The sequence below is a fragment of the Coregonus clupeaformis genome, chromosome 1 (genome assembly GCF_020615455.1).
Source record: "Coregonus clupeaformis isolate EN_2021a chromosome 1, ASM2061545v1, whole genome shotgun sequence".
NCBI classification, from domain to species: domain Eukaryota; kingdom Metazoa; phylum Chordata; class Actinopteri; order Salmoniformes; family Salmonidae; genus Coregonus; species Coregonus clupeaformis.
Genome location: NC_059192.1, coordinates 53,970,535 through 53,983,617, shown reverse-complemented (window position 1 = coordinate 53,983,617; position 13,083 = coordinate 53,970,535). Strand labels below are relative to the sequence as shown.

At 44.6% G+C, this 13,083-nt stretch overlaps 1 protein-coding gene across 8 annotated transcripts in view; it reads left to right on the top strand.

Moving 5' to 3' along the window:
• Window positions 1-13,083, top strand: part of LOC121570569 (regulating synaptic membrane exocytosis protein 1) — an 84,557-nt gene that overhangs the window by 18,821 nt on the left and 52,653 nt on the right. For all 8 annotated transcript variants that reach the window (XM_041882056.2, XM_041882069.2, XM_041882044.2 and 5 more), the window contains exons 3-4: window positions 1,107-1,326; window positions 2,038-2,049. In XM_041882056.2, the coding sequence (XP_041737990.2) occupies window positions 1,107-1,326; window positions 2,038-2,049 (232 nt within the window). The remainder of the gene's footprint in view (window positions 1-1,106; window positions 1,327-2,037; window positions 2,050-13,083) is intronic.

Genomic DNA, 13,083 nt, shown 5'->3' with positions numbered 1-13,083 from the left:
TTTACAGTTAGTGAGTGCATACATTTATAATTTATTATGGGATGTACTGTATCTACAACTGTATCTATAGTGCCTATTATCACCCAATAACAAATGTATATTGTCTATAAACATTTATAATAGCTTATATTAACAGCATTTATAAATGACTTACAGATACAGATGCATTCATAAAACATACGTAGATGGTAATATGTATTACAAAACATAAAATAAGTCTTCCTAATAGGCTAGGGCTGTTTACAAGAGACCATATAAATGCATCAGTAATATAATGTGTTTAATGCTGTCATATTTTGGTCTGGTTCAGCAGTGTGAGGTGGGTGCAGTTGCGAGACAGACAGAATGTTAGAAGGAAATCAAACTTGCAATTGTACTTGCTGCCACAGGGTGCTCTGTGCGCAATGCGCTGACAGATTCATATACTTTTAAAATGTCTGTAACTGTATTGTATCTTTATTATATTTCATGCAATATGTACATACTGTATCATTTTGTCGCTGTCAGATTCTCCAAAACAGAAACCTTTCAGGAAATGGAAAAAACTGCCATATTGTCCCATTAACTAACATATCATTATTACATTTACGTCATTTAGCAGACGCTCTTATCCAGAGCGACTTACAGTTAGTGAGTGCATACATTTTTATTTGTTATACTGGAATCGAACCCACAACCCTGGCGTTGCAAATGCCATGCTCTACCAACTGAGCTACATCCCTGCCGGCCATTCCCTCCCCTACCCTGGACGACACTGGGCCAATTGTGCGCCGCCCCATGGGTCTCCCGGTCGCGGCCGGCTACGACAGAGCCTGGATTCGAACCAGGATCTCTAGTGGCACAGCTAGCACTGCGATGCAGTGCCTTAGACCACTGCGCCACTCGGTAGCTCATGAAACTTCTGAATCTATTTTGAATACATTTTGGCAAAAGTTAAGTTACGAGGTTTTCATCCGACAGCAACGATATGTAAAGATGTGTGAAGAGAATTCATGCTGGGAGAATTAATTGATGTGGCAGAGTTAATGCTTCAGATACTTTGGCAAGGTCTTAAAGTATGTGACTTTAGCTAACTTTGTACCTTTCCTCTACTACTGTTCTCTCAGAGGTATCCAGCAGCAGTTGTCCAGCTACAGGGAGACGGTGCGGCGGGTGGGGGAGGAGACGCGTCGGCAGACCACCACGGGCCAGCACCGGGACGACGCGCCCACCTGTGGCATCTGCCACAAGACCAAGTTCGCTGACGGCTGTGGCAACCTCTGCTCCTACTGCCAGATCAAGTTCTGTGCCCGCTGCGGGGGGAGGGTGTCCCTGCGCTCCAACAATGTAAGGCAATGTACACACACGCATGCACACACGCACGCACGCACACACACGCCCCCTGTTTACTCCACTTTCACTGACAGTGTGTAGTCTAATCAGGGGCACAGGTGTTTGTGCTCAGGTGGAGGAAAGGTGCTGGTCCAGATTAGCTGTAGAGAGTGTGTGTGTTGGGGGGGAGGGGGTTAGGGTGGGCTGCAGCAGAGTGTTACCCAGGTAGAGGCTGGTAAAGGTTAATTGGGAATTAGACAGGGACTAGGTGCAGGGGGGTCTCTGTGTTCTCCCCGGGGATTGGGACTAGAGTCACAGTGGAGTTGTGGGGGCCCCATGCAGGAAGCCCACCCGGCCACCCACAGTGTGATATTTAATTACCACCCCCCCCCCAACGCCCTAACGAGCACAGTGTGGAGAATCCACTGCTTGTGAGAGAGGGGAGATAGTTGTGGGGGGCTTTTAAACAGGGATTACCTACCTGTTGAGTCCCCCCCACCTCCACCACCTCAACTCATATTCAATCAGGCTTGTGCTGCTGTTAAGGAAGTTTGTGGATAACCTCATTTTGATTTGAATGAAAACACCTCTATCACCGTAAGGTGTGTTCTCTCAAACAGGTTTTAGCATTTTTTTAGTGTCCTCATCTTGCCTTTTCTCTCTTTCTCTCTTTCCCTCCATCTCTGTTTATTTTTCTCTCATATGCCACCTGGATGCTGACAACAGGAGGAGAAAGTGGTGAGTGTTTCCTCTTTCTGTGAAGACATACAGTATGTGGTTTAGTGAACTCCATTTTGCCAGCATTTTGCCAGCATCATGTTCTCTATCAAAGGGGTCCGAGGTGTAAATGCAGGAATGTGACTCATTAAGACCTTAAAGGGATAGTGCAAGATCTTGGTAATCAAGCCCTTTTTCTACTTAGCCAGAGTCAAATGAACTCATGGATACCATTATTATGTCTCTGCATGCAGTTTGAAGGAAGTTGCTAACTAGCGATAGCGCAAGCTAGAGGTTGACACAGGAACAGGACTCCCGCGGGTCTTGCGGGTCCCGCGGAATTCTGTCAGGAATGAGAGTAAAGTTCTAGACTCAAGTTTGGGACAGGATGGAACAGGATGAGTCCAAAGGAACGGGCAGTACAGGACTAGTTATAAACAGAGAAAACAGAGAAATATGTCATGTGTAGAGCATTTCATGAAAATAAAAAACTGTGTAGGCTATATAGTTTACTTAATAAAAATCTGTGTAGGCTGGTGGGAGGAGCTATAGGAGGACGGGCTCATTGTAATGGCTGGAATTGAATAAAAAAAAAAGTGGGTTCCACATGTTTGGTGTTTTATACCGTTCCATTAATTCCATTCAGCCATTACAATGACCCCGTCCTCCTTTAGCCCGTCCTCCCCTTAAAAAAAAAAAAGGGTAATTTCCCCCCTCCCCCGGCTCACTCTCATGCTTCGCTCCAGTTATAGCCAGTCACTATAGGCTACCTCAGATGCCAATCTACGTCACTAGGCTAAATTATGAAGCTTTTAATAGAGGAATTGCAATGTCTTGTTGCAGCCAAGGACCCAACACTAACATTAACATTAGAGCCAAGGAAAGAGCGATGTTTTAGCTAAATTTGATGGAGTTGTCTTTGACAATGAAGGAACCGAGTACAAAGTACACTGCTTGTAAAATATGCTGCTGTTGAATCAAATAGGGTACCAACCGGAAGCGGCCTAGCTGCTGTACTCCCAACAACTTTACAGTCAAGCCCAATTGTTGGCGTATTTAACTAAACCTGTGCCACCTGAGGTGAAGAATGAAATAAAAATAGATTGACTAATGCAGTACTGCCACTCAGGTTTAAAAAATATATAATTATGTTAATGTTGTAAATGTTAATGTGTTGTAAATGTTCATATGTGTGCAGTGCTCAGCTGTAGGCTACAGTTTTATGCCGGTGCTGTGCTGACCTGACCATCCTACTGGGGTCTCAGTCCTCATCCTCCAGCTTAATCGATCTACATTTAGATCATTTCGAATACGCTCTTTTATCCAGAGCGAATTAGTCCTACCGTCAGTGCATTTAACTAAGATAGGTAAGACAACCACATATCACAGTCGCATATTGCATTACTGAAATAATTTTCAATAGGCTTACTTCCTAAACAAACACAATAACCTACATATTTCTGCACGCAAAAATGAGCACGGGACAGGATGGGAGTGATTTTTATTGGGAAGGGACAGGAAAGTTCTGGGGTTATAGAACTGTTGCGGGATCAGGATAGTACAGGAAAATAATTGACAGGACAAGACGGGACAGGAATACGTTTTCACTCCCGTGTCAACCTCTAGCGCAAGCTAGCGTTACCTATAGACTTCTAGTCATTGTGTTAACTCTCGCCAAAACTACCTTTAACTTCCTTCAAACTGCACGCAGAGACATAAAATTGTATCCATGAGTTCATCTGACTCTTGGTAAGTAGAAAAAGGGCTTACTTGCCAAAATCTCGCACTATACCATTAAGATATGTAGCCAACAAAAAGGTAGAACCACTTCCAGTGTCAACCAATAGTGCTACACTAACTCTCACTAGACCACTAGTAACATACTCCACTTACACCATTAGGTATTACTCCAGACATGCCTTTTACACCTTACAGCACTCATACTTTTATGTTGAGTTTAGAACCTTACCTGCCCTTGGCCCTTTCCCTCAGTGGCGCTGCCAAACTATCACTTTGTTGAGACTTGGCTCAGTGGTGCTCTGGGCTTCCAACAATGCATTAGAGTAGTGTAGACACTAGACCATCCCCCCTACAGCAAAGTACAACAGCACTAACTCTAATGAGGCTTTGGCAGTACAAGTCTGTTTCTTGTAGCTAGAACTGAGTAGTATGTGTTACTCTGGGTATTACCTGTGTAGCCCCTACAGTGGGGAAAAAAAGTATTCAGTCAGCCACCAATTGTGCAAGTTCTCCCACATAAAAAGATGAGAGAGGCCTGTAATTTTCATCATAGGTACACGTCAACTATCACAGACAAAATGAGAAAAAAAAATCCAGAAAATCACATTGTAGGATTTTTAATGAATTTATTTGAAAATTATGGTGGAAAATAAGTATTTGGTCAATAACAAAAGTTTCTCAATACTTTGTTATATACCCTTTGTTGGCAATGACACAGGTCAAACGTTTTCTGTAAGTCTTCACAAGGTTTTCACACACTGTTGCTGGTATTTTGGCCCATTCCTCCATGCAGATCTCCTCTAGAGCAGTGATGTTTTGGGGCTGTCGCTGGGCAACACGGACTTTCAACTCCCTCCAAAGATTTTCTATGGGGTTGAGATCTGGAGACGGGCTAGGCCACTCCAGGACCTTGAAATGCTTCTTACGAAGCCACTCCTTCGTTGCCCGGGCGGTGTGTTTGGGATCATTGTCATGCTGAAAGACCCAGCCACGTTTCATCTTCAATGCCCTTGCTGATGGAAGGAGGTTTTCACTCAAAATCTCACGATACATGGCCCCATTCATTCTTTCCTATACACGGATCAGTTGTCCTGGTCCCTTTGCAGAAAAACAGCCCCAAAGCATGATGTTTCCACCCCCATGCTTCACAGTAGGTATGGTGTTCTGTGGATGCAACTCAGCATTCTTTGTCCTCCAAACACGACGAGTTGAGTTTTTACCAAAAAGTTCTATTTTGGTTTCATCTGACCATATGACATTCTCCCAATCCTCTTCTGGATCATCCAAATGCACTCTAGCAAACTTCAGACGGGACTGGACATGTACTGGCTTAAGCAGGGGGACACGTCTGGCACTGCAGGATTTGAGTCCCTGGCGGCGTAGTGTGTTACTGATGGTAGGCTTTGTTACTTTGGTCCCAGCTCTCTGCAGGTCATTCACTAGGTCCCCCCGTGTGGTTCTGGGATTTTTGCTCACCGTTCTTGTGATCATTGTAGGATTTTTAATGAATTTATTTGCAAATTATGGTGGAAAATAAGTATTTGGTCACCTACAAACAAGCAAGATTTCTGGCTCTCACAGACCTGTAACTTCTTCTTTAAGAGGCTCCTCTGTCCTCCACTCGTTACCTGTATTAATGGCACCTGTTTGAACTTGTTATCAGTATAAAAGACACCTGTCCACAACCTCAAACAGTCACACTCCAAACTCCACTATGGCCAAGACCAAAGAGCTGTCAAAGGACACCAGAAACAAAATTGTAGACCTGCACCAGGCTGGGAAGACTGAATCTGCAATAGGTAAGCAGCTTGGTTTGAAGAAATCAACTGTGGGAGCAATTATTAGGAAATGGAAGACATACAAGACCACTGATAATCTCCCTCGATCTGGGGCTCCACGCAAGATCTCACCCTGTGGGGTCAAAATGATCACAAGAACGGTGAGCAAAAATCCCAGAACCACACGGGGGGACCTAGTGAATGACCTGCAGAGAGCTGGGACCAAAGTAACAAAGCCTACCATCAGTAACACACTACGCCGCCAGGGACTCAAATCCTGCAGTGCCAGACGTGTCCCCCTGCTTAAGCCAGTACATGTCCAGGCCCGTCTGAAGTTTGCTAGAGTGCATTTGGATGATCCAGAAGAGGATTGGGAGAATGTCATATGGTCAGATGAAACCAAAATAGAACTTTTTGGTAAAAATTCAACTCGTCGTGTTTGGAGGACAAAGAATGCTGAGTTGCATCCAAAGAACACCATATCTACTGTGAAGCATGGGGGTGGAAACATCATGCTTTGGGGCTGTTTTTCTGCAAAGGGACCAGGACGACTGATCCGTGTAAAGGAAATAATGAATGAGGCCATGTATCGTGAGATTTTGAGTGAAAACCTCCTTCCATCAGCAAGGGCATTGAAGATGAAACGTGGCTGGGTCTTTCAGCATGACAATGATCCCAAACACACCGCCCGGGCAACGAAGGAGTGGCTTCGTAAGAAGCATTTCAAGGTCCTGGAGTGGCCTAGCCAGTCTCCAGATCTCAACCCCATAGAAAATATTTGGAGGGAGTTGAAAGTCCGTGTTGCCCAGCGACAGCCCCAAAACATCACTGCTCTAGAGGAGATCTGCATGGTGGAATGGGCCAAAATACCAGCAACAGTGTGTGAAAACCTTGTGAAGACTTACAGAAAACGTTTGACCTGTGTCATTGCCAACAAAGGGTATATAACAAAGTATTGAGAAACTTTTGTTAATGACCAAATACTTATTTTCCACCATAATTTGCAAATAAATTCATAAAAAATCCTACAATGTGATTTTCTGGAAAAAAAATTCTCATTTTGTCTGTCATAGTTGACGTGTACCTATGTTGAAAATTACAGGCCTCTCTCATCTTTTTAAGTTTGAGAACATGCACAATTGGTGGCTGACTAAATACTTTTTTGCCCCACTGTAGTTTGTATAACCCCAATTTCTAACCTATGCTGCCCTCTGTATCAGTTTGAAGCCCCAGGTGGGGTTTGAAAAAAAATAAAACCCCTGTGTTGAGACTATGTATCCCCTTAGCAACGGTCATCAACATTCTTAAAAGGTTTTAAAAACAACTCTAATAAATACTACAGTTGGACAATGGATGAAGATACTGCAAACTTTTTGCATTTGTATGATACATCAGATCATATTTTACTATTATTATGATTATGATTATGATTTATTTTTTTAGGGGGTAGATCAGCTTTAATATTGCAGATAGATTGTAACTTCCATGAATGTAATTGTCTGCATCACTTCTAATCCCCCATATGTTTCCCCCCCGCAAATATATATATACAGTGAGGGAAAAAAGTATTTGATCCCCTGCTGATTTTGTACGTTTGCCTACTGACAAAGAAATGATCAGTCTATAATTTTAATGGTAGGTTTATTTGAACAGTGAGAGACAGAATAACAACAAAAAAATCCAGAAAAACGCATGTCAAAAATGTTATAAATTGATTTGCATTTTAATGAGGGAAATAAGTATTTGACCCCCTCTCAATCAGAAAGATTTCTGGCTCCCAGGTGTCTTTTATACAGGTAACAAGCTGTGATTAAGAGCACGCTCTTAAAGGGAGTGCTCCTAATCTCAGTTTGTTACCTGTATAAAAGACACCTGTCCACAGAAGCAATCAATCAATCAGATTCCAAACTCTCCACCATGGCCAAGACCAAAGAGCTCTCCAAGGATGTCAGGGACAAGATTGTAGACCTACACAAGGCTGGAATGGGCTACAAGACCATCGCCAAGCAGCTTGCTGAGAAGGTGACAACAGTTGTTGCGGTTATTCGCAAATGGAAGAAACACAAAATAACTGTCAATCTCCCTCGGCCTGGGGCTCCATGCAAGATCTCACCTCGTGGAGTTGCAATGATCATGAGAATGGTGAGGAATCAGCCCAGAACTACAAAGGAGGATCTTGTCAATGATCTCAAGGCAGCTGGGACCATAGTCACCAAGAAAACAATTGGTAACACACTACGCCGTGAAGGACTGAAATCCTGCAGTGCCCGCAAGGTCCCCCTGCTCAAGAAAGCACATATACAGGCCCGTCTGAAGTTTGCCAATGAACATCTGAATGATTCAGAGGAGAACTGGGTGAAAGTGTTGTGGTCAGATGAGACCAAAATCGAGTTCTTTGGCATCAACTCAACTCGCCATGTTTGGAGGAGGAGGAATGCTGCCTATGACCCCAAAGAACACCATCCCCACCGTCAAACATGGAGGTGGAAACATTATGCTTTGAGGGTGTTTTTCTGCTAAGGGGACAGGACAACTTCACCGCATCAAAGGGACGATGGACGGGGCCATGTACCGTCAAATCTTGGGTGAGAACCTCCTTCCCTCAGCCAGGGCATTGAAAATGGGTCGTGAATGGGTATTCCAGCATGACAATGACCCAAAACACACGGCTAAGGCAACAAAGGAGTGGCTCAAGAAGAAGCACATTAAGGTTCTGGAGTGGCCTAGCCAGTCTCCAGACCTTAATCCCATAGAAAATCTGTGGAGGGAGCTGAAGGTTCGAGTTGCCAAACGTCAGCCTCGAAACCTTAATGACTTGGAGAAGATCTGCAGAGAGGAGTGGGACAAAATCCCTCCTGAGATGTGTGCAAACCTGGTGGCCAACTACAAGAAACGTCTGACATCTGTGATTGCCAACAAGGGTTTTGCCACCAAGTACTAAATCATGTTTTGCAGAGGGGTCAAATACTTATTTCCCTCATTAAAATGCAAATCAATTTATAACATTTTTGACATGCGTTGTTCTGGATTTTTTTGTTGTTATTCTGTCTCTCACTGTTCAAATAAACGTACCATTAAAATTATAGACTGATCATGTCTTTGTCAGTGGGCAAACGTACAAAATCAGCAGGGGATCAAATACTTTTTTCCCCTCACTGTATACATATACATATACATACATACACATACATATAAATACATATACATACATATATATATATATATATACATATCCTTTTTGAAAATATATTTCCCTTTATTACTTTCCAACCCCACCACTCCTCCCCTAATTGGAGTAAACTAGTGAACAACAACGCTTAGGCCTCTACTTCCAGCTTATACATACTATATACATTTTATGGACACAGTCAATTTTACAATGATTCTATTTTGTTTGTTTTTACTCCTGAACTTCCTCTACCCTCAACCTCTCTGATCATTTTTATGATGTCCATCCGGTTTGCTTCTATATGCCATGTCTTTCTAACTGTGCTCTTTCACAAAAGCTATCATCCTATAACCTATATACTTATTATGGACACAGTATGCTTTACATTAGTTATCTTGTTGTTATTAGTTGTTATTAGTCCCATCCTTCAGCTCCATTCAACACCTCCCATCTATCTCTTAACTCCATCCATATTGGATTTCTATTTGCCATATATTTTTCAACTGTACTGTGATGTTTCACAAAAGTTCTGAACCCTTCTATTCTCATTGTTTCTACAGATTGTAAATTGAAAATAAACATTTTTGCTAAAAGTATTATTATATTATTGATCGATTGACTATGACTTTTCAGATCACCGAGTAGTTCTATCTGCAGGGTTAGCTCCAGGTAAATATTGCAATCCTTCAGCCATTCCTGGACTTTTGACCAAAAACAAGCCACAAATGGACAGTACCAAAACAAATGATATAATGATTCTGTCTCATCGCAGCAACATCTGCAGAGCTGGGAAGATTGTATCCCCCATACAAATAACATTCTATTGGTAGCAAGAATTTTGTATAATAATTTAAATTGAAAAATTCTAGGTTTTGAATCCGGAGTCATTTTGCATATCACTTCATAAACACCATGCCATAGAATCGGTACGTCAAAAATCTCTTCCCAACTATTTTGCAATCTATATGGGACAGCTGTCAATTCTTTGGTCCTTCAATTAAACTGGTATACTTTTTTATTTATCACAATTTTCTTTAACCAATTATGGTCTTTAATGCAGGGCCAACAGACAACTTCCTTACTTTTTCCCCCTTCCACTTTCCTCTTCCATTTTTGCAGTAATGCTGCAATTATTTGGTTGTAATTGTGGGTAGAGCAGACATTTCCATATGTTTTTGTTAGCTGCATGTGCGACATAACTCCACCAGTCCTACCTATGATATCATTTACGAAGATTATACTTATTTTTTTTTTTTTAATGTTTTTTTTAATCAATTCATATATTTGAGTTTAACCACAAGATTTGCTGCATTATTTGTTCAGTTGTTTCTGGAGGATTAAATTGAAATTGCAACAAACTTTCTATGGCTTGTTTTAGAAATAGTGATATTGTCACGATCGTTGAGGAACGGGTCAGCCCAAGGTGCAGCGTGGTATGCGAACATGTTTATTAAACTGGATAAACACTAGACAAAATAACAAACACAACGAAACCGTGAAGTGCTATGGGCTATACACGAAACAAGCCTAACAGGAACACAAACAAGATCCCACAACAAAGGTAGGCAACCAGGCTACTAAAGTATGATCCTCAATCAGAGACACCGAGCGACAGCTGCCTCTGATTGGGAATCATACCCGGCCAAACATAGAAGTATAACAACTAGAATCTAAACATAGATATACAACAACATAGAACTAAACATGCACACCCTGACCAAACTAACTAGAGTTCTATAGGTCAGGGCGTGAGAGTACCCCCCCCCAAAGGTGCGGACTCCGGTCGCACAAACCTGACTTAACAGGGGAGGGTCCGGGTGGGCTTCGAGCCTCGGTGGCGGCTCTGGCTTCGGGGTGACATCTTCTCCCTTACTGCCTCTGCGTTGCCCCCTGGACCGGTCTGGACCTCAATGCGGAGCTTCCCCTCTCAGTCCTCCCACGATGCACCGATCCCTGTCTGGACCCTGGTGTGGGAGACCCCGAACCTGGAGAGGGGCTGAAGTCTGGACCCGGAGTGGAGCCGCTGACCGGAGCTGAACCGGATCCCGGTGGAGCAGACTGCTCTGGCTCCGGAGTGGAGCCGCTGACCGGAGCTGGACTGGGCACCGGTGGAGTGGAATGCTCTGACTCCAGAGTGATGCCGCTGACTGGAACTGGACTAGGCACCGGTGGAGTGGACTGCTCTGACTCCCGAGTGGAGTCGCTGCCGGAACTGGACTTGGCACCGGTGGAGCGGACTGCTCTAGCTCCGGAGTGGAGCTGCTTACCGGAGCTGAACCGGATCCCGGTGGAGCGGACTGTTCTGGCTCCGGAGTGGAGCCGCTGACCGGAGCTGGACTTGGCACCGGTGGAGCGGAATGCTCTGACTCCGGAGTGGAGCCGCTGCCGGAACTGGACTTGGCACCAGTGGAGCGGACTGCTCTGACTCCGGAGTGGAGTCGCTGACCTGAGCTGGACTGGGCACTGGTGGAACGGGCACGGGCCGTGCCGGACTGGGAACATGCAACACTGGCTTGGTGCGAGGAGCAGGCACGGGCCGGGCCGGACTGGGAACACGCACCACTGGTCTGGTGCGAGGAGCAGGAACGGGCCGGGCCGGACTGGAGACACGCACCACAGGTCTGGTGCGAGGAGCAGGCACGGGCCGTACCGGACTGGGAACACGCACCACTGGCTTGGTGCGAAGTGCAGGCACAGGCCGGGCCGGACTGGAGAGACGCACCACTGGCCTGGTGCGGGGATCAGGTATGGGCCGTACTGGACTGGGAACATGCACCACTGGCTTGGTGCAGGGAGCAGGTACGGGACTTACCGGGCTGGCGACACACACCACTGGTTTGGTGCGAGGAGCAGGGACGGACCGTACTGGACTGGGAACACGCACCACTGGCTTGGTGCGGGGAGCAGGTACGGGCCGTACCGGACTGGGAGCACGCACCACTAGCTTGGTGCGAGACGCAGGCACGAGGTGTACCGGACTGGGAACTGTCGTTAGAGATCTCCGACTGTACCAGTCTTTTATTCTCCGCGCATAGTCCTCCTCCGGGAGCCCCCACGAGTTAGGGAACAGAAACTCATCGTCGTCATCATCCTCCGACTCCTCAATGTAAAACTGTTCCCATTCCTGTTCCCATGGTCGTAGGGACTCAAACTGGAACCCCACCGGGTGCAGTGGTCGGGGCTCTTCTCTCTCGATCCCCGACCACCCTTTTAGCCCCCCCAAAAAAATTATTGGGGCTGCCTCTCGGGCCTCCTCCTCGGCCGGCGCCGTCGGTGTCGCCGTTGCTCCTCTCTAACCCGGGCTTCCTCTGTCTGTTCCCAAGGACGGCGATCCATCCCAGCCTGGATCTCCTCCCATGTCCAAGATCCCTTACCATCCAGGATCTCCTCCCATGTCCAGGATGTCTGCTCCTGGCCACGCTGCTTGGTCCTCGTTTGGTGGGATCTTCTGTCACGATCGTTGAGGAATGGGTCAGACCAAGGTGCAGCGTGGTATGCGAACATGTTTATTAAACTGGATAAACACTAGAAAAATAACAAACACAACGAAACCATGATGTCCTATGGGCTATACACGAAACAAGCCTAACAGGAACACAAACAAGATCCCACAACAAAGGTAGGCAACCAGGCTACTAAAGTATGATCCCCAATCAGAGACAACGAGCGACAGCTGCCTCTGATTGGGAATCATACCCGGCCAAACATAGAAATATAACAACTAGAATCTAAACATAGATATACAACAACATAGAACTAAACATGCACACCCTGACCAAACTAACTAGAGTTCTATAGGTCAGGGCGTGACAGATATTTGGGAGATTATTTCCTTTTCAAATAACTGAAAGTGAGAGCTTGTAATCTGAATAAAGGGGAAAAGGCCATTCTTGAACATGGGGTGAGACAATCTTACTAATTTGCTAGAGAACCAGTTCGGATTTAAGTATAGCTTTTATATGACTGAAGCTTTTAGTGATAGGTCTAATAATTTCTGTCCTAATAAATTCATAGTCGTTATATAAATAGGCCCGTTTAATTTTGTCTGGCTTGCCGTTCCAAATAAAATGGAATATTATAAAAATATAAAAATATTTATTTAAAAAACTGTTCACTTGGCGTAGGCAAGACCATAAGCAAATAGGTAAACTGGGATAATACTAAAGAGTTAATCAGGGTGATTTTTCCACAAATAGACAGGTATTTACCTTTCCATGGTAGCAAGAGCTTATCTTTTTTTGCTAACTTTCTATTAAAATGTATTGGAGTGAGATCATTTATTTCATTTAGGATATGTATTCTGAGTATATCCACATCACCATCAGACCATTCCATTGGTAAACTACATGGTAATTTTTTAGTGATCCA